Source organism: Monodelphis domestica, chromosome 2, assembly GCF_027887165.1.
Source record: "Monodelphis domestica isolate mMonDom1 chromosome 2, mMonDom1.pri, whole genome shotgun sequence".
Lineage (NCBI taxonomy): Eukaryota > Metazoa > Chordata > Mammalia > Didelphimorphia > Didelphidae > Monodelphis > Monodelphis domestica.
The window spans coordinates 259,070,366-259,091,721 of NC_077228.1; the positions used below are offsets into that span (position 1 = coordinate 259,070,366).

Here is a 21,356-nt window from a genome sequence, read left to right on the forward strand (position 1 = left end):
TTCAGATATTTCCTAGCTTTGTGACCCCAGGCAAGTCACTTAGTCCTGTTTGCTTAGTTAGGCCTGGCCTTTCTGTCTTAGAGTCATTAAGACAGAAAATAAGAATTAAAAGAGAGAACAGTATGTAAACCAGGGGGTGGGCGGAGGTTTGAGAGTGGTGGTATATAGGTAGTAAGAGACAGGTTAATGGGGAAAAACTGTGGACATAGGTCTAACTCAACTTCTGTTGAAGGGAGGATGTGGCTATGGGCCATATTGGAACAAAAAAATGAGAACTGGGTTTCCTTAGTGTTTCAATGCTGTGGAGATCAGAAAAGGTCAGCCTATGGGAAGGACCATTAGGTTTCCCATGCAGGCATAGGGCAGATTGAAGAGACAATCTTTTCATACCTATCCCTCTAGCTCTAGTTTGGTGTCAGGCAGCATGGTATAGTGGGAAGAGAACTACAATTGAGCCAGTAGATCTAGGTTTGAGGCTCATTCTGCTCCTACTAGTTCTATTATCTTAGATACTCAATTTCCTCATCAGGAAAAATAAGGATAGTCATCCTTCTACTCCTCCCCCTCACAAAATTGTTGTGAAAAAAAAAGCATTTTGCAAGTCATAAAATACCACATAAATTTTGAATGGGTATTAGGTTCTATTGCCAGGAAATCAATCTCCCATAGTGCTTAGGATCCAGAGAACCCCAGAAATCAACTATAACCTATTTCTTATTTTTCCATTTTATTATTCTCTACTACCCCTCCTCCAGGGAGTAGTACACCCAGTCCTGGCTTGCCTTCTCAGGACAGTCTGGAGGGTATGTCTTGGTCTGACCCTCAGTACTTCTCTTTGTTTCCCATACCTCCTCCTCTTCCCAGACACTGTACATCACCGGGCTTGTGGAGGGCATAGGCATAGGTTTATAGCTTAGAGGGGTGAGCATGACTCTATGGAAGAGCTGGGGGGAATATTCATGCATGCATAGTTCTGCATTCTCTTTGAAGTTCTGGGACTCAGCATCAGATGGTATAGGGTTGACATCATACACATAAGTTTCCGTTTCCATCTTGGACTTTGTTTCCGCCACCTTGGAAGGTTTTCTTGGGTATCGTTGGAAATTGTCATCAGGCAATGGGGGACAAGCTAATGTCCCTTCCCGGTATTTCCAAGACTTTGGAGAGTCCCTCTCATATTGATAATTGCAAGGGGACTTGCACTGGAAATTCCTGTCATCTCTGTCGGAAAAACTGCCATTTGGATGTTGTTTAGGTTCTGGTGAGTAAAGTGAGTGTCGGTGGCAGGATCCTGGGGGGATCTGGTCAGAAGTCACAGGATTCTTAGTGGATTGGCCACAAGCAGCAGGGTTCTGACAGACAATAGGATTCTGACAGACAGGAGGGTTCTGACAGACAAGAGGGTTCTGACAGACAAGAGGGTTCTGACAGACAAGAGGGTTCTGACAGACAGGAGGGTTCTGACAGACAGAACACTGCTGACAGACAGGACATCTCTCTGTCTGCTTTGGTACTGGAGGCCTGTAGATGCATACTTTCCGGGCAATGTATGGGACTGCCTTGCGCTTGTTATCTGCAGAATGGGAAGGGGAAGGTGAGCAGAAACCTGGAAAATGGGACACATCTTCTAGAGGAGTGGGAACTCCTAGGGAACATCTAGGAGAGTCAAGGGCTAGGTACTAGGGCACCCAGGTCCCTAAGGGAAATCATGAATTGTTGGGAAAGAGCCAGTCTGGGGAGAGGAATGCCTGGGCCTTTGACCAGGGAAGAGGGATAAAGAAGTAGACTGGGGCCCACCCTGTCACTTACCTTTCTGAAAACATTTTTTAAGTTTCAGATAGCACCCAAAGCGACTCCAGAGCTGAGGGTCAGGGAGAAGGAAAGAGTAAACACCCAGGCATCTTGGTCTGCTCATCACTAAGGACCCTATAATATGGTCTCCAGTCCCTGGCTATCCCTTCCTCCACCCCTTCCCTCCCAGGGTAATGACTATTTCCTTGACCTATTCCCTGACTCCCCCAGAGACCCCAGGACCCAGACCCTGACCAGAAATGCTACATTGATCCCAATGTTGACAGAGATGATGAGTCCCAGAGAGATCAAGATATATTCGCCCAGGTCCTGGCAGCATTCAAAGCCAGGACTTGGACAGGGATTGGTCACTTGCTTTGAATGTCTCATGATGGGGGGGGTCCCAGGGCCACCTGGGGCCCCCCAGCCCCCCACCCTGCTATGAACTTATTCTGGAAGTCTACGGTTATGGGGAAGAGGTGAGTCACAATGGAATGAAAGCATCACAATAACCAGGCTGCCAAGGTATCAATGACTTCCCTACCACTAGGCTTCTGTATAGCCCCAGCTAGGCTAAGGTTCCCTAGACATGAACCATTTTTGCCTCACATTCTCCCTCTTTTTCAAGCCTTCAAGTAGACTAGCTTTCATCTCCACCCCATGACCTGATTCACACTTTCAAAATCCCCCTTTTGATTAACTTCACTGAGCTCCAATCTCTTTTCCTTTGCCTTCTTAGTTTTTACTTGATGGCTTGCAGTCATCTGGGTGCAGCTAAAGGGTAGCTAGGTGGTGCAATGGATAGAGAGCAGGGCCTGGAGTCAGGAACTCATCTTCCTGAATACAAATCTAACCTCAGACACTTACTAGTTTATAACCCTAGTCATTTAACCACGTTTGCTTCTTTTTCCTCATCTGTAAAATGAGCTAGAGAAGGAAATGGCAAAATTCTCCAGTGATCTTCACCAAGAAAATTCCATCACAAGCAGACAAGACTGAGATATCCGAACAACAACAATAGTCTCATCTGACTGTCTTCACTTTGGGGAGATGGGGTCTTGCTTCCTAGATTGAATTGATAACTTCCCTTGCTGACCCTTCACAACATCAGGTTTGCACTGACTGGTATTATCCTATCCATCTTAGCTCCCCTTTCCCTCACCATATAAGGATAGAAAAGAAAATTCTATAATCAGTAATTAGTGAGATATTAAACAATTCCTACTTACTCAGATACAGGTTAGATGATTTCTAAGGTCCCTTCCAATGTAAAGATTCTGTGCTTTCCAAGAACAATGATCAGCTGGATTGGGTCCAGAGGAGGACAGCTGAAGGATAATATTTATATTATTTGAAGGGACTGAGGGACAATTTGGCCTGGAGATAAGACTGGGGGGGAGGGGACAAGCTAGCTACTTCATAGCTTTCAAGTAATAGGAATTTTTATTTTTCTTGGCTCTAAAGGGGGGAGGGAGGGTGGAAATTACAGGAAAATTTGGGATTGTTGTGAAGAAAACAATGGGATTGAGCTGCTAGAGGAAATGGTCAGTTACCTCTCACTGGAGGCCTGTAAGGAAAAAGCTGGACCACTAAACTTGTTGAGTATCTCAGGAAAAGTTCCCTTTAGTTTCAAAATTTCCTTCTGCTACCTGCCATTTTGCAAAACTAGGTTTTCTGACTGTTTTTGTGGGAGTTTTTTTGGAGGTGAAGCTTGCATATCTATATCCTTCAGGCCCAGGGTGTTTCTTACCCTCCTCTGTTGTGCATTTCTCTAAATAGGAAACTCGGTCCCACTCCCCAAAAGTCTCCCTCAGAGATCCATATGTGCACCAATTCCCCATAGCAGGCATGACTAACAGTTAAACTTTTATATTTACAATATCTCTTCATCATCTTTTGCCAGGTTTAAAAATGTGTACAGAGCTGCTAGGATAGGTGGTTTGTGGGTAAGGGTGGCAGGAGAGAGATGGAGACTTAGTGGAAAATTGGGGGCTAGGTGATGGTGTCCATGGCTGAATCATGGGATACCCCATGTCCATTCCAGCCCCTCTCTTGTGCCCCAATGCTGGAGGCATATCTACTGGGTTTCAGGATCCAGGTCCCTAGAATCTGGTATATGACTGTCCAGAGAAAATGAGGGATTAGGTTGGGGACCAGGAGGTGGGGATGGTGAAGGCCTATAAAGAGGGAGGCAAGTTCTAGGTCAAAAGTTGGGGAGACAGGATAAGTCTATATTTGGGGTATCAGTAGAAGGACATAGGTTCCTTACTGCCCCCCACTAGTTTGGCACCAAATGGCCCCAAGAAATCGGAGCAAATTTTGATTCCTTTTCCTTGTTCCCTCCAATACCTTACCCATTTTGGTCATCTTCCTTTACAATTATTACCCATATCCTTTTTTAGGGTTTTTCAGAAGAGAAACCCTATTTTACCTTATCACTTTAAAATTCTTACTGGCAATGCCTCCCTCAGACAATCATGGCAACCCTGGAATGGGTTTCCCTATTCTTACCCTAGTATCACCTCCCACATAAGCCCCATACTCTACTAGGCCTCTGTTCCCTGCTGATAAGGTCTAACACCTCCACCCCCACCCCAAACTTGACTTCTCTCTCCCCACCCAACCCAACCAAGGGCTCAAAGGATCTGAAGGAGAGGATGGGAAAGCAAAAAAGTCTAGTTATCTTAGGCAAGGGAGAAAGATGGACAAAGAAAGATGGAAAAGCAGAAGAAATAAAAAAGAGGAAAAATTAAAACCATAAAAAGAGCTGAGAAAGGAGAGAGGGAAGAGGGTGAGGGTGAGGGTAAGGGAGAGGGAGTGGGAGAGAGAGAGAGAGAGAGAGAGAGAGAGAGAGAGAGAGAGAGAGAGAGAGAGAGAGAGAGAGAGAGAGAGAGAGAGAGAGAGAGAGAAGATTCAGAGAAGAGGAACTGAGGCAGAGAGATGGGCAGGGGCACAAAGTTAGGACCTTTTAGCTTTGTTTACCCTTCCCATATATCTCACTGGCCTACAGACCCCCCTCCCTCCCCCTTCCCTGGGAAAGAGCACTTGGGGGTAGGGTCTGACACACTTCAAACCCTTAGTTTGGCACAGATGAATGCTGGTATGAGGGGTAAAGGGAGGACTGCCCCCCTAGACCCTGGTCTGGGACTTTGGTCAAACATGCATTGTCACCTTGGTCCCCACATTCCACCTCAGCCCCCTGCTGACTTTTAACATCTCTATGGGTGGGAAGGGGTTTGTGTGTGTCTCCTCCCCACCCCCTAGAACTTGTACAAAATAAAGGGCAACTTTATTATGTTGTCTGCAGCTAACTCCCCATGACTTCTCTTGGCCTTCAATTTCTTCTTATCCAATGTCCTGAAAGGAATTTGAGACTGGAGCCAGTGTACTGGAGATGGGGATTCAGGATTAGGGGAGTCCTGGGCAGACAGGGGCATCCAGATGGAAAAACACACATCCACATGCAGTAACATGTCCACACAGGAAACGTACTTTCCCCATATGACATGTCCATATGGAAAACTGCATGTCTGACACTCACAAGCAGCATGGGTCCACTTAGATCCACTCCTCTCCCTCCCACCCAATGGTAAGTCTGTGACTATCTGTGGTGGAAGACTCATGCCTATACAGGAGAACATGCTTCATCAGACAGATGCCATTAGGAAAAATACGATTCACTGGGTGTCCCTGTGATCACCTCATCCATCTTTCCTGGGTGTGTCAACCCCTCAGGTTAGCAGGCATTCCAACCTCACACTGACAAGTGTAAAAATGCCCACTGCCAAGGTCTCCTTTAAGAGAGTAAGAGGTCAGGATTCTGGGGTTCAATCCCTGTAAGGAATTTCCTTGAGGGAGCCAAAATGTGTTCAGAGTGGCCCAAAAAAATCCATACTCTGAACATGGGAAAACATGCCCCATTATAGGAAAATATACCTCCATGTGAAAAAGCAGGCCTTAAATGTGAAAACACACTTCCACACACCATAAGACCTGTGTCCCAGTAGGAAAAGTCATCCCACAACAAGTCTAAAGACTGATGTCCAAATAAGAAAACATATCTCCATGGGCAGAGTGCGCACATCTTGATGTGGAAACGTGTCCACCTTAAATAGGTGCCTTGACATGCTTGGGTAGGCATCTGAGCACCCCCAATTCTTCTTACCCCAACCCCTAGACTCCATGATCATTGATGAGTCTCCCTGTTTGGTTTGGGGAGAGCTAAGTGGGGTGCACTCCCTCCCCAATGCCACCCCCTATACCCGGGTAGTAGAATGGGGATGGGGTAGCGTGTTGTTGTGGCTGGCAGTGGTTGGGGGAGGTAGAGGGAAGGGTCCAAAAGGGTGGAGGGTAGGGGGTGGAGGGGGCGGGGGTGGACCCAAACCACTTGGCAGCAGGGTCAGGGCACCAGGGGCAAGGAGAGGCATGTCGTCCGGGGCCCGACGAAGGGCAAGGGTATAATCAGGTGGACAGGATGGGCGGAGGGTCTCTCCCGGGTCACCCCCTACACCTCCCCCTCGCTTGAGCTGCAGTGACACCAATTCCTCCTCAGGTAGCTCCCGGCCAGCTGTGGGGAGAAGGGGGCCCCCACCAAGCCCTCCTGAGCCTGTGCCCCCAGGTGGGCTGAGCCGACGGCACCGTAGCTCCTGTCGTCGGTCCCGCTTGTAGTACAGGGCAGCAAAGGCTAGGATGTTGAGGAAGAGGAGGGAGGCACCAACAGCCACAGTGACACTCAGCTCTGTAGAGTAGTCCCTTGAATCCCCTGGAAAGCGGTCATAGGCCCGGGGTCCTGGGTCTGGTTCAAGCTCAGGCGGAGTGGTGGCTGGTGGGGGGGGCCGGCGGGTGCCAGTGGCCCCAGGGGGTGGACGAGGGGGCCATCGGGTAGCGTAGGGTGGCAGGCGGGTGGTAGTGGATGTGATGAGTTCAGTGTGCAGATTGTGGAGGTGGGGCACCAGCTCTAGCCAGAAGGCCACCTTGTTGGCACGGTAGTTGTCCCGGACTCGGGGTTTGAGGCCTATGTGCAGGTACTGCTTCTCCTTACTGTTGAACTTGCTCCACACGACCTCCTCAAATCGGTTGGGCTTGGTGTGGATGAACTTGGTGTCCTGGGGAACTGGCTGGTTGGGATCACTGCAGGGATCGGGGAAGGAGAGTGGAGGAGTGAGATTCAAAGGCCCAGAGAGAAAGGCAGTGACAGAGATAGAGATTTATCAAGAGCAAAGAGATATGTACAGGGAGTGAAATGAAAGAAGTGAGAGAATGATAAAGAGACAGGAGGGAAGAAATAGATGATGACAAAGGAAAAAGAAGCAGAGATACCATAGCTAATAGATGGAGGGATAGACAGAGCAATAGAAAAAGACTGACATACAGAGAGAACCCCAAGGCTTAGATATCCAGAACAAGAGAAAAGAGAAGGTAAAAAAAGAAGTAAAGATTGTTGCAGAATAAAATGGGAAAGAAATGAGGATGGAAAAGGAGGTAAAGTAAGAAGATAATAAAGAAGAGAAAAAAGAGAACAGGAGAGGAAGAAAATGGCAGTGAGCAAAAGAACTAGGGGAAGGTGAATAGAACAGAAGAAGATGAAAAGAGAGACAGAAACAGAGAGGGAGTTAGGTGCAAAAAAGAAAGATACAAAAAAAAAAGACAAACACAGAGCCAGAGATGGGGGAGAAGAAAGGAGATAGAGAAAATATACAGAGATAGAGAAAAACACAGAGAGAGTCACACAAGATGACAGACACTAAGAAAGGAATAAGAAAAGAGACAGACATGGGGAGATAGGAAAAAAATGAGAAAGGGGAGGAATGAAGAGAAGGAAAGAAAGGAGAGAGGGAAAGGACAGTAGGGAGTAGGGAAGGGAGGAAATAAAAGAGAGGGGAAGGAAGTGATACACAGAAAAATAGAGAATAGACTCCACCACATGGAGGGGGAACAGGAAGACATCCTGGACCTCCCTATCCCTTGTTTCCTCCTCCAAAAGTAGACACCCTACCCTCCCTCTGCCTCCTCCCCCTCACCCAGTCTTGGCGAAGTTGGTCCAGTAGGTCATGACAACAGCGCTGAGCATGACATCATTCTTGGAGAAGTTGCAGGGAAAGAGATCCGTGGCACCCACCATGGGTACCCCAAACACGTAGGGCAGCTCATCACCGTGAGCTGCATCAGCCCACTCAGGCCTGCCCTCTGCCTGGCAATGATGGTAGAAAGTATAGAAGTAGACAGGCGATTGGTAATCAGCATGAAGCTTTGCAGTAGCCACTGCTGGGGCCACCCACTGGTGGTCAGTGAAGAGAGCCAGGAGTGTCTTCCGCCTCATTTCACCATTGTCCCGATCAGCCCAGTCTGTGTACATGAACTTGATGGTTTCTCTCAGGACATCCTTGCCTTCAGGGTAGCCATAGAGGTTATCCACAAAGTTGGAGACAGTGAAGTCAAAGGCGCTAGCTGATACCCCATCCTCACTCTCTGCTGAATCCTCCACGAACTTCAAGCCCTCCCCCTGGTTGACACCAATGAGCATGTCATAGTTGAGAAATTCACCCTGCTGCATCAGGATCTCTGGGTCATCTGGGACCACATCTCCATCAACCACTGGACCAAAGGCAATGTGGTAGCTAGAAGAAGAAAGCAAAGTCAGGTCTTTAGGGAGAGACCCTGATCCCTCCTAGATTTGTGAAGCCACAGGCCCATCAGCAACTCTTCCTAGATCAAATATGGCTACAGGGTCAAGTGAGTTTTTACAGGCTTCTTACACTTCCACACCCATATGTGCTCTGATCCAGTGACACTGATGTCCTTATTGTTACTCAAAGAGTACATTGCATCTACTAACTCCTCAAAATTTCCCTAATTATCTCCCATGCCTGGAATTCCTTCCCTCCTAATTTCTCCCATCTGACTTCCCTGGCTTCCTTTAAGTCCTAGCTAAAATCCTATCTCTACCTTCTAACTGAAGTCCTTCCCAGTCCCCCTTAAATCTAGTGACTTTTCTTGATTGCTTATCTACAATTTATCCTGGATATATCTTTTTTGTACATAGCTGTTTGCATACTATCTCCTCTGTTAGCCTGTAAATTCCTTCAGAATGAAATTGTCTTTTTATCTTTGTATCCCCAAACTGGGCTCTTAACCTAGTACCTGGAACATAGTAGTCACTTAATAAATGCTCATTGCCTAACTGATTAGATGGGCCCTATCCCCTAACCCTAGGAACCAGAAGCACTGGTCTCCCATACCGAGCTGGCTGAACATCCTGATCCACGAGCTCTCGAGAGGGTTTTCTTCGGAGACATTCCACGACCTCAGCATTTTCTTCCTGGTTACAGCCCACCTTGGCAGCCAACAGTTGTGTGTACTTGAGTGGCTGGTAGTTTACAGACCAGCTGGAGATGGCTGTACCACTTTGGGCAATGGCTTTCTGGAACAGTCCTGGTGGTGGGAAGTAGGGAATTGGAAACACACACACACACACACACACACACAGGAATGACTGCAGTGGGTGAGGGAGCTCTGCAGCACTCACCAGCAGCAGGGATCGGACTAGGGAGACATATTCAGGACTTCTTAGGACTGCTAGAAGCAGCTTAGCTGAGGGGGGAAGGAGCCAAGGAAAAGGGGATGTCCCTCTAGATAGATTCAACTGGGACTAGGGAAGACAGAACACACTGGAAACTTTTAGGAGAGGGGAATGAGATGCTGGGGACTGGCCTAGGAGATATCAGGGATGAAGACACCTGGGTCCCCCAAAAGCAACATGCCAGTACCTTCGGAGTGATGAGAGAGAATAAGCAGGTTAACACATGAGGCCCCAGCTCCAGAGCCAAAGATGGTAATTCGCTCTGGGTCACCTCCAAAGTGCCCCACATTTTCGCTGAGCCAGCGAAGTGCTTGGATCTGGTCGAGGAGTCCATAGTTACCCTTGGCAGCCTGGTCCCCTGTGCTGAGGAACCCTGGGGCAGGGTCGGAGGGTGGGGAGAGAGGGAGATCTCAAGGAAGGTGAATGGAACCCCCTCAGACCCTTCCAGAGGTACACCTCAGCCACACCCCCGGTGCACTTAAGAGTTAGCCCACCCCCATTTGTCTAGCCACACCCTTTTGGGGAGAGGACACGTCCCTTCAGGTCCCGTACCTCCCAGCCCTGCCCTGCGTCCCTCCCTTTATCCCTCCCTCCCTGTGGTCCCCCTTGTAGCCCCAGCAAGTCCTGCGCTCTCACCGAGCACACCGAGCCGGTAGTTGAGCGTGACCACAATCACGTTGCCATAAGCGGCCAGGACGGAGCCGTCAAACATGTTCCCCGTTCCCTCCATGTAGGAGCCCCCGTGGAGGAACAGCATCACCGGCTTCTTCCCCGAGTCCCGGATGTCTGGTAAGGGCGGAGCCACAGCGAGGGGTGGGGTCAAGGCGGAGCCACGGGGATGAGGTGGGTTCGAGGGTGGAGCCACATTGAAGGGAGGGGTAGAGGGCAAAGACACGGTGAGCAGCAGGTAGGGGCAAGAACCACAAAGAGGGGTTGGGAAAGGAAACACAAGAAAAGAGGGAATGGAGAGGAGTTGAGAGACTCCGAGGGAGGGGCAAGGTGAGCACAGGTGCTCTGGGGAAGACCGCATTGCATTTGGCTCCCAATCCTAAATTAGAGGGTGAGGGATAATTCTGAGGGAGATGATTCTCTCTCCAGAGGGGCAGACAGAATGAGGGGCTTGAGGGTCCGGAAGAGGGGGTGAGGTGTAGACCAAGACCAGAGTTACCCTCTCTGGAGGACCTTTAGTCCCCATAGGCCAACCTGGCCTTTTGAGTAATAGATAGGGAATCCAATTGTGGAGACACACAACCTCAGATCCAGACAGTTGCCCCTGAATCTACCCCTGCCCAAATCCAGCCCTGGCACCTTGTGCCCTGCTAATCAGGTTCTCCTAGTGTTTCCCCACACTTCGACACCCAAAGCAAGAGCAGGGCTATGGAGACCAACTGAAGGGTAATCATGTCATTCTAGCAATGGGAAATATCTATAGGTCAGAAGGCCTACCACTCCATGGCAGGGCATCTCTTGCCCAACTCCTCAACACAGTTTATGTCCCTCTAGCACCTTCTCATTTCTTAAAGGAACCCTTGTTGCTAAAATGGAGCAGGCCCTTTTGGAATGGAGTTCTAGTAAGAGAAGTTAAAGGCTGTTCATTTCCATGGGCCTCAACCCTCTACTGTTCCCTTGGTGTGTGAGAAGGGAAGGGGATGATGTCCTGTTCTGGGGTTCTTGGGGGAGGGTCAACCTCCTCCTTACCCTAATGCCTTTCTAGAACATCTCCCTAGTCATCATGGCAACACCCCCAGCCTATTTATGCTGTTAGGGAGGGCCTATGAATGTGCTACCAAAGTCCCTGAGTATCCAAACTTCACAGAGAATCCATATTCTATTTCCTATGGGATAATGTGTGTCAATAAACATATAAAAGTGCTATAATTATTATCCTTATTCATCCTCTACCCCCAAAGAATTGTCTAGAGCCTAGGAGCTTTAATTCTCCATTCCACTTTAAGGATCTCTGAGATAGGAGGGGCCAATTCAACAAACCTAAAGGTGGTTTCTTCTTCACCTTCATTCACTCCAGGAAGCTATACAAGCTAACAACCAGGATGGAGGTCACTGTCATCTAATTCCAGGACATCTGCCAGAAGAGCCCAGGAACTTCCTCAAGTCCTGAATGCCCTTACCTATCCCAGGAACCTTAGCACAGTGCTATGATCCTCCAGCATGCTCTTTTCTCCCCTGCAGGAACCCCACTCCAATGCCTTGGTATTCCAAAAACAGATCTACAACATCCTAAACTTCTGTGCTTCACAAGAATCAGACATACTTGCTACCCCAAATTTTTATCTACTTCCTTTCTTAGGTCCGCCTGTTAAAACTTCCAACTCCAAAAGTACACTTCCTCACAATTTCCTGTTCATCTATTATGGAAATGCTTTTGCCCTGGTTCTTGAAAGAGACTGAATCCACTCAAGAATATTTCCCATTGTCCAGTCCTTCCCTTTATCTTTTCTCTCAGTTTTTCATCCTAGGTCAGAGGAGCATAGAATGTCAGAGCCGGAAGGGATGTTAAAGACATTCTCTAGTTGAACTTCTTTCAACAGAGAAGGAAGGAGAGGCCCAGAGGTAGACTTGGTGGCAAACCTAGGACTCAGGCCTTCTGATTTACATGTCAATAAAAGCCTCCTGCTCTTTCATTTGCTATGTAACTCCAATGCCTCTCCCACAACAATCCAACACATCCAGACACGGCCATAGACCCTTCTTTCTACCCAAATTCCAGAGCCATAGAGCAGTTTCCCTAAATTAGTTGCCTTCTCTTGAAAGCCACAGCTGTATCCTGTGTTCCTAGTGCTGATCCCCTCTCCCCAACATGCCCTCCCCAGCCCAGCACCACCACTCTCCCAGTGTGGGGGGAAAGGGGAGGCAGAGGGGTGCAAGGCAGGGCAGGGAAGGGTAGGGGCAAGGGGCAACAAGAATTCAAAAACAACAATGACAACAAAAAAGATCAAGAAAGAAGAAAGAAAGAAAAAACCCCAAAAGCAAGAAAATCATGGGCCAGATTCAACAAGAAAAGAAAAAACAAAAACTTTTTTTTGGGGGGGGGAGAAAAAGAAAAAAAATATTTTCATTTTCAAAATTTTATAGCAAAATTTGGGTCCCGTATTTAAAAAGTTTCCACTTTTTATTGACTGGTTTCAAATGTTATCTGAACTTTACTTGTTTCCCAATACTTCAAATTAGGTCAGTTTCTAATTTTAAAAGTTTCCATTTCCCCCAACTCTCCCTAATTTCCAAATTTCTACAGATTTCCCATTTGACTCCCAATTAAATCCCTCCAATATTTAACATTTCCCAAAGAAGTTTAAAGTACCAAAGTATTACCAGTTTCTTCTAAACTCTAAAAATATTCCAATTTTCTTTATTCTTTTCATGAATCTAACATTCTAATTTCCTTTAATAGTTTTCCACGAAAAAAATCTTTAAGAAAATATTGTTTTCGTCCACCTTTTCAATTAGGTCCAAAAAGTTTATACAATTTTTCATAAATTAGGAAAAACCTTCCTCATAATCCTTTCCTTTCCTTTTTCTTCTCTCCTTTCCTTTTTCCTCTCTTCTCTATGCATGTGCATGTCTAGTGTAAAGAATGATTGTAAAGGGACTTTAGGGATATGGGATTTTAATCTGTGTTTTTGGGTATGGTGGGCCAGGGATCCTGTGTGTCATTGTCGGCAACCACATGCAGCAGCGGCATTTTAAAAAAATCTACCTGTGTCTGGCGGGGGCGGATTGAGCGTCGACTCGTCACGTTTTTTTGTGATCGGACCTAAGACCGGGAACACAAAACAGAGAAAAAAGGACAATTTTGTGGGGAAAGATGGGGGGGTCGGGGAGGTAGTGGATGGGGGAGGGAAGGAGAGAAAGCAGAAAAGGGAGTGGGGCGGGAAAGCAGGGGGAAAAAAACGAGCCAAAAAAGCAAAATGTGTTCGCAAGAAAAAGAAACCAAGAAAAGAGAAAAATGCTTCTACATCCCAATTTTGCTCCCCCCACCTCGGGAAAAAAATACACCCAAAAAAGGCTGTTTATTCTTTTTTTGTGGGGGTGGGGTTGGAGGGGGCAGGTGTGGCTAGGCCTGGGGTGGGAGGTAAGTGGGTGGGCTTAGACCTGTCATAAGAGAGATGTTGAACTTGATTGGAAAGGACTTGTTTCATTCAGTCTGTTGGCTCACAGCTAGAAAATTAAATGATGTTAGAAGGAGGTGGGGCTACAGGGATGAAGGTGGAAGCCCTGCCTAGGAGACCCTACTCCCTGCCCCCCTGCCCCCCACTGCTAATGCCACCTTTTCCTCTCCTTTCCCAGGTTGGACTGGATGGGCATGGAGGAGGGTAAACTAAAAGGAGGCCCAAGCATTTCTGTTCAAGAAGGTGGAAGGCAGGAAACATGACCCTGTGTCCTCTGTACCATTTGCCCAAGGTTGGTTAGGGTTCAGGTAAGCAGTAGTTTCACCTCTAGCATTTCCCTTCCTTCCTGACTCATAGGTCTGGTTTCTCCAACTTCTTATCCCCAGTTTAAGTGTCCCTTTCTTCAAGAGGCACCTCCTCAAACTCGAGGTGGGATAAAAGGAAGAAATGGATGACCTAAGTTTTGTCCTTCTCCCTATAGCATTCCTTTGCTCCCTCTCAGGGATCTAAGCCATTCCCTAGGGAACCAGCTTATCCTGTTCCAAGATACTGCTTCAAGGAGAAAATGGAAATTGCCTACTGGAGAAGTCCATAACCTTAAATGTCATACCCTGCTTTCCATCCCTACCCACTGTGTCATTCCCAAACCCCACACTCTCAGAGCCCCAGATCCTGGAAGATGAAGGGGCCTATTTGTCACAGGAGAGGGAGTGCATGGAGTAAAAGAGATACTTATAGAATAAGAAAGTAGGGCAAGCTCCAGAGAAGAAAGGGATGGGAGTAAAGACCAGATAGATACAGAAACCAAGGTTCCACCTCCCTGGGAAAATCAATCATCTAGCACCATGATTCATGAGCTGGGGCAAGGGCCAGAAGAGATCATAATTCTAAGTGGATTTCTCCAACCTAAGAACAAAGTACTTTGGTTATATGGTGGGGGTTAGGACCACTTCCTTCTGTAGGACAAAAAGGCTTCCTTGATGTAGTAGTATGTCAGTGGAATAACTTTTGGACAGAGTGAGATTTCTGGGTCTGAGTGATATTGTGGAAGAACAGAGAAATATTAGGTGGTAAACTGTGAAGCATTTGTAAAATAGATTGTGTATGGGAAGAAGTAAAAGTATTTTTAAGGAAGTTTTGTAGTAGATTATACACATGAGATCAGGTTGTACGTATCTAAGTGGTAGATTATCTGGAACAGTAAATTATGAGGATATTGGAAATATTCTTGTGAATTGGGAAGATGAGAATAAATGATTACATGTGTGTGTTTGGGGCATTTGTATGTAAGAGATTGGATGGGCTTTGTGGGTAAATTGTATGTGTCTATGCTGTTAGTGGTGGATTGTGTATATGTATGGGGGATCCTGGGGATTCTTTATGTGGGTATAAGATATTAGGGGTAAATTATGTATGTGACTAAATGGATATTGGGGGTAGACAGCATGTGTAGGGGAATGTGGGAGAATTGCTTATGTATGGAAAAATAAATTATTTGCATATGTGGGAAGTGTTGAAATAGATTAGGGTTTACTAGATAGCAAATAGTTTAAGGGGATTATGATGCATATTTGAGGAGAAATGGAGAAAGATCGAGTATGGGTGAATGCAGAGGATAAATTGGACCTCACATATAATATTACAGGGAGTATCAATTAATTGTGATTGTGTGAATGCATGGGTAATTTTGGGAATAGATTGAATCCATCTGAAGGGATTGTCAGAGATAATTTGTGTTGTGTACTTGTGTCAGGGATGTTGGGGATAGATGATACGTAGGAGCTGGGATGGTTTGTGTTAGAAAGTCAAAAGGCATTTAATTAGAGCTTACACTGGGTATTTGGGAGGTAGGTTGTCTACATTTGGCCCTGTGACATTGGCTATTTGGAGAATATTTTCTGCTTCTTTGATGAAGAAGTTATAGAGGATTGATTTTTGAGCCCAGGGTTGGTATTTTCTCTTAAAGGTAATTATCACTGGTAAGTGTTGGTCTAGGGGATTATTTGATTTTAGAATGGATAAATAGTTTAGAAAATGTCTATATCCTTCAGGAATATTTAGCTAGGGAGGCAGAACAGTTGGAAGCAGGTAGAGGAGAGGAGAGGGTAAAGGAGGGGAGAGAGGTAGGAGGGCTTCCTTGAATAGAAAAATCATCTATCAAATGCTATGGTTTTCTCTTTAGGATAGTAGAGGGCCCAAGTGATATATTTGTTTATGAAGTGAGTATATGTGGGGGTGTGGGGACATGTGTGTATAATATGCTTAGGAGTGTTGAGCTATATATGTGTATACTATACTCTGGGACTTAGTGTGTGTTTATATGGGAAATGTGTATAGTTTCTGGGATAGGGTATAGTGTCACGTGTATGGAGGCACATAAGTTTAAGAAAGAAGGAGACAGATGGGGAGGGAAGGAGGAAGAAGAGAGGGGGGGGGGGATTATAATTTGCCTTGATGAAAAGATGCTTATGGGTGGAGTATGGAATCTGTGTATGAAAGGGCATGTGTGTATCAGACCTAGGGAAGGGGGCAGACTTGTACCACCAGTCTCTGCCCTTACCATCCTCAGTGGGCACGTAGAGGTTGAGGTACAGACAGTCCTCACTCTGGTTCTGCACGTAGCCAGCGGCAGCCTCCAGGTTGTCCGTGAACCAGACCGGGAGCATGATGGCTGGGAGGGCGCCGTGGAGGTTCTGGGGGCAGGCAGGCGGGAGGGCGGTAGCGTTCCTCACCCCAGGCCACGAGGCTGGTGCCTCAGGGGGCTGGAAGCGTCGGGCCCCTAGAGGGGGTGTGGCGTAGGGGACCCCCAGGAACTGCATTACTGGGCCCAAGATCTCGTTGTTGAGTTCTCTTCGAACTCCCCGCACACGCCCATAGGCGGTGCCAACCACAGGGAATCGTTCCTCCCCAGCCCCAGGACCCCCTGGGACCCCTCCTATTGGTCCCCCTCCTCCCCTCTGAGCCCCCACCAGCCCCACCAGACACAGCACCAAGAGCCACATGCTGATTGGGGGGGACCCCCCTCCCTCCCTGGGATCCCCCCCCCTCGAAGAGAGAGAGAGTGAGGGGGGGAGAGGGAGGGAGGTCCCCCCCCCTCTCCCCAGGGAGAAGGATAGGGAAGGGGAAAAGGGGAAAGGAAAGGGGGCAGGGAGGGAGGGGAAGTTAGACTGGGGAGAAGAGAGGTCTGTTGCGCTCCATGGAGAGAGCAAAGGGTAGGGAATGGGGAGGGGTAGATGGTAAGTGGGGGAAGACGGCAGGACCTAGAAAGAGATAAAAGAGCAGGCTTGGGGATGGAGAGACAGAGGGATACAGAAAAAGAAAGACAGGATGAGGGAGGGAGATAGAAGCAAAAAAAAAAAGAAACAGAAAACAGAGGAAGGGAGGATTAAGACAGAAGCAAAACAGAAGGGGAGAAACAGAGAGAAGAGACAAGTGGTTAGTTAGAACTCAGGTTCTGCATTACACCCATCCCTCCCACCAACCCCACAACCCTACCAACCCCCAGAACAGAAACAGAGCAAGGGATAAGAAGAGCCAGGTTATGGTCGGTAAGTAGTTAAGGCACTTGGGAAGGAGCTCAGGTCAGCATAGACCCAGGTCCCTGAATTCCCACAGCACAACTCTTTGGGGTTGAGGATTTAGGTCTCCACATAATTCTTCCATATTTCCCAGCCCCAGCTCCTTTCAGGGACTGAGGGGTACAGGTTTACTTACACAAATGCACATGAATGTACACACATGCACACACACACATACATACACACCCCGGGTGTTGGTCTGGGGGAGGAGAGAAATAGACTTGGAGGAGAAAATAAAAATTCATTAATTAGCTGGAAGGGGTGGTTTGTTTATCTGTGTTAATTACTTTGGAGCTATAATTTAACCACCACAGCAAACTCCCCACTCCCACCCTTGCTCTGAGGTAGTGCCTGGGACCTAGGTTTCTAAGCCCCCAGGTTTCTTCTCTTCTCCATCCCTCAGAACCCTCCAACTGTTACCCATCTTCTTTCACATAGCTCCTTTCCTTCTCTTTCCCCTAAAGTTCCAGGATTTCCAGTGAGCTAGGGACTGGACAACAAAAAGCCTGGATCTTCTGACTGGGGAGGAAGATTTACATGGGGGTAGGGGGCAATTTCTGGGGAAAGATGTGTGATCCTGGTGCTGGTTACCAGGACAACAAGATGCTGCCCCGCAATGTTACCGCGGCAACCAGCTGCAGCTTTAACCCTGGAAGGAGGCTAGGGGGTGGAAATGGGGGGCACTAAGGGCTTTGGGACCGGAGATCCTGGAGTCTCTACTAGGAACCGGTACTGAAGGAGTAAGGGGGGGGCAAAGACTGGAACACCAGACTCCTGGGTCCTTCCCACCTTTAGAGCTAAGAGTCTATGGGGTAGGGAGGAGTTGGGGGTGTCAGAGGACCGAAAACCCCGCCTCTTGCCCCCCTTGTTGGCCAATCCTAGTATAGCATTAGTGACCCAGGCCTGCAGACTCTGGTGAATAGGTAGGGAGGGGGAACTACTGATGCTAGAGTGGTGGGGGTGGGGGTAGAGGGTAGAGGGCTCAAGATGAACACAGCAACTGCCCCTTGACAATATTAGTTTCTGTCTACCCTAATCTTCTAGGTCACTACCAAAAACAAAACAAAACAAAACAAAAAACAGAGGTTCCTAACTGGCAATGGGGTTGCCACTTACATACCTCACCTGTCCCTCCACCTCAAGCCAGAACCCCCCACAGGTTCTGACCCCAGATCCAGCTTTTTTTCCTTTATGAGGCTCAGACAACCAGCCTATCTGTTTCCCTTAAATTTCCTCTCCTAGTTTGCTAAGAAGAAACCAATAATCACATAATATTGTTGGTAAAGCACCTGGATCCCCTGAAAAAAGCAGGATATAGTGAAGGAAAGAAATCCAGGGTCTGGGAACTAAGATGCCTGGGTTATTCTTACATATTCTTTCCTTCCCTCCCCTTCACTGCCAAAGCTGTTTGCTGACAAGGGGATTTCTTTGGGTCATTTTTGGAGCCAGGAATGTTTGCATGCCTGCCAGACCAGCTCTCTCTGCAGGTGTCGATTTATTCTGGAGATGAGGATACAGGAATCCCCAATAATGCTTGAGTCCAGTTCCTTTCCCACCTACTCCCTTCTATTCTTTCTCTGCCCTCTCCTATCATTTCATATCCCAACTCACTTGGGTCTTGTTTCACTGCTTCCCATTCCCACCATTCAGCTACTTTGCTCCCCATTCTCTCTCGATCTCTCTGCTCTTCTACCTCTGCCTCCTTCCCATCCCATATCCCCATTTTTGTCTCTTTTTCTCTCTTACATCTCTCCCTCCCATTCCCTCCATCTTCCAACACTTCTGATCTCCACTGATTTCATCCCTTTTCTACCTACATCCTTTTCTCCCTCTCCTTCATCCCTCTTCCCCTTCTTTCTTCATCTCATTTTTCTCTTTCCCTCCATATCTCAATGCATTTCCCCCTGCATTTCCTTTTGGCCCCTAGTCTGTCCTCATCTCTCTCCCCTGCCCAATTTCTTTCTTCATCTCTTTCTCATCTCTTTCCCCTTCCTTTCCGCCAATCTCTCCCTCCCATCTCCCTCTGTTTCTTACACTCATCTCTGCCCTATCTCTCTCTTCCCATCTTGTGTCTCCATTTCTCTTCGAATCTTTCTTCCCCATCCCCCCCTTCTCTCTCCCAATCTCTCCCTCCCTTCCTCCCTCTTTCACCTGCTCAGGCCTGAATCCCCAAACCCAAAGGAATTGGGGGGCAGGGGCTCAGGCCTCAGCCCCCTCCCCTGCAGTGGAGAAATGGATTGGCCAGGAAGGGGGAGGAGGAGGGGGAGATGGGAACACACGGGGTCTGTGGGCCCATTGAAAGGATCATTCATGGACTGGAGAGAGAGAGACAAAGAGACAGAGACAAAGTGACCAAAACCAAGAAAGAGAGGGAGAAATGAAGATACAAAGATATAGGAACTGAAGATGGCTAGAGAGAGAGATGCAGAGACAGGCATACGGCAGACCCTCTGGGGCCCCTCCCCAGTCTCTTACCTGCCTCAACCCCGGGGCCGTGGCTTCTCCATCTGGGGCTCGGAGTGGGGGAGGCGGGAGGCAGACAGGGTCCTTAGGGGTGCAGGGGCCTTAGAGCCTCCAAACCCGGCAGACCGGGCCCCCGCCCACAGCGCCTCACCCTACTGGGGAGGGGGAGTACCCCAACCCCCGGAGGCGGGCCCGAATCCAGTAGATTCCCAGGGAGAGGAGAGGTAGGGTACGAGGCCAGGGAAAGGAGAAGCAGATGCCCGCCTAGGAGGGGGCTGGGAACCAGGAATCCCGCAGCGGGGGTAGAGTACGATGGATTGGAAATCGCTGGATCCCTGGAGATATTCGAAAGGGGGTGGGGGCGTCTCCCGATGGGACTTGGTTGAAGAAGAATTGAAAATGGGGAGAAGGTGGCGGATCTCACGGATCCTGAGGGATCGGGGATGGGAGGGGGGGGTAGTCTCCGGAGATCCTAAGGGATCTGAAGGCTGTCGGGAAGGCCCCACGATGAAGCCTCGGAACTGGAGGGAATTAGGTCGGAATCCTTAGGGAGGAGGAGGGATCCACTCGATCTCGAGTAAGAGGGCCGAAAATCCAGGGGAGATCAGAAAAGGTCGGGTTTTGGGTCCCTTGACGACCTCCCCAACCCTGGGCTAGGGGTTTGGGAGCCGGGTTCCAGAGATCCTGGGATTGGGGAAGGCTGAGCGGGGACAGTGTCCCTCGGGGGATGGTGGAGGTGGAGGAGAGGGATGGTAGGGGAAGCGCTTAGCTGCTGGGCGGCCCGAACTCCTGGTTCTGCGAGCCGGGGCCCGCCCGCCCCTCGTCCATCCCAGCCCGAGAGTGATGAGCCGCCGGCGGAGCAGCCGCAGCAGCCACGCGCGTCACAGCCCAGCTGCCTCCCCCTCCCCTTTCCCTCCCCTCCAACCCCGCTCGAGCTCTCTACTTCCCTCCCTCCCTTCCTCCCTCCCTCCCTCCCTCTTCTTTCCCCGGCCTACAGAGCCTAGCATCCCCTCACTCTGATGTCCTCTCTCCCTCCACCCATCCCCTCCCTTCTTTGCTCCCGCCTCCCCGTTTCTCTCCCATCCCCCTTCCCTCCTCCCTCTCTTCTTGCTTTCCCCCTCCCTCTCCTTCCCTTCCCCAACTTCAGGTACCCCTTCCCTCTTCTTCCCACTTTGGCCCCACCTCTCCCACGCCTATTGCTCCTTCAGAGAGTGGAAAGGTAGTGGAAGCGCGGGTAGGAGATGGAGGGGGAAGGAAGGAGTGAAAGAAGGAGGGGCGGTGGCAGATAGAAACGTAGAGGCATCGAAGAGATTGAATGAATCTAGTTGGACTAAGAGCAGAGAACGAGGTGAGGAGAGGAGGAGGCGCGAGACAGGTGGGGCCGAAGTGAGAAGATGCAAGGGGTACCTGGGATTGGGGGGCTCCCTCTTCTGGACATTTATCCCCTTGCCCTAGGTGCTGATATGGCCCTGGAGGTCTGGACAGTGGAGAGACCGGAACTAGGGGGCTGGGATGTGGTTTCTGGTAAACTTGGGTGGGGGAAAATGCGAGCCAAGTGGTAGGGGTTCAGTGGGTGGGGGTAGGTGAAGGGAGTCAGAAAAAAAATGGATCTGAGGTCGGGAGGAGGAGCCTCACAAGCAGTGGGTGGGGCCTAAAAGAAATGGGGACCAAAATCGTCTCTCCAAAGGTAGGCAGGGTTTGCAGCATTCGAGGCGGGGCCAGTGGGAGTAGGTGGGGCTGAGAGGGAGTGATTTCGGACGAGTCCAGCCTTAGGTGGCTTCTCTTCGTTTCTACCCACCTCTTGCCTATCTCCTAATT

General features: G+C 48.8%; 1 protein-coding gene and 1 long non-coding RNA gene across 9 annotated transcripts; one reads left to right on the forward strand and one right to left on the reverse strand.

The window, feature by feature from the left end:
* Window positions 1-710: 710 nt before the first annotated feature.
* NLGN2 (neuroligin 2) lies at window positions 711-21,128 on the reverse strand. 8 transcript variants are annotated; one of them, XM_056817621.1, is made up of 11 exons: window positions 19,551-21,118; window positions 16,058-16,190; window positions 13,086-13,142; window positions 10,007-10,156; window positions 9,558-9,743; window positions 9,030-9,222; window positions 7,812-8,408; window positions 5,728-6,921; window positions 3,021-3,119; window positions 1,810-1,861; window positions 711-1,573 (listed from the first exon to the last, which is right to left on the reverse strand). In XM_056817621.1, the coding sequence occupies exons 2-8, from the start codon at window positions 16,161-16,163 to the stop codon at window positions 6,048-6,050; spliced, it is 2,163 nt and encodes a 720-aa protein (XP_056673599.1). In that variant the 5' UTR covers window positions 16,164-16,190; window positions 19,551-21,118; the 3' UTR covers window positions 711-1,573; window positions 1,810-1,861; window positions 3,021-3,119; window positions 5,728-6,047. The 8 variants fall into 8 exon arrangements, with proteins under 8 accessions (XP_056673599.1, XP_056673598.1, XP_056673593.1 ...); XM_056817620.1 differs by having other exon boundaries at window positions 16,058-16,276; window positions 19,551-21,117; XM_056817615.1 differs by having other exon boundaries at window positions 2,047-6,921; window positions 16,058-16,780; window positions 19,551-21,128.
* Window positions 8,384-11,655, forward strand: LOC103096988 (uncharacterized). Its single transcript, XR_001628167.2, has 3 exons — window positions 8,384-8,523; window positions 10,105-10,159; window positions 11,397-11,655. It is a non-coding gene; the product is annotated as an uncharacterized LOC103096988 (long non-coding RNA).
* Window positions 21,129-21,356: the final 228 nt, after the last annotated feature.

Excerpts from the sequence above, each read along its gene's own strand:
- NLGN2 (XM_056817615.1), bottom strand. The coding sequence starts at position 16,499 with ATGTGGCTCTTGGTGCTGTGTCTGGTGGGGCTGGTGGGGGCTCAGAGG. Across the intron at positions 13,143-16,057 it reads CTACGTGCCCACTGAGGATG|GTCCGATCACAAAAAAACGT; the intron begins GTAAGGGCAGAG and ends TCCCGGTCTTAG. Across the intron at positions 9,744-10,006 it reads CTACCGGCTCGGTGTGCTCG|GGTTCCTCAGCACAGGGGAC; the intron begins GTGAGAGCGCAG and ends ACCCTGCCCCAG.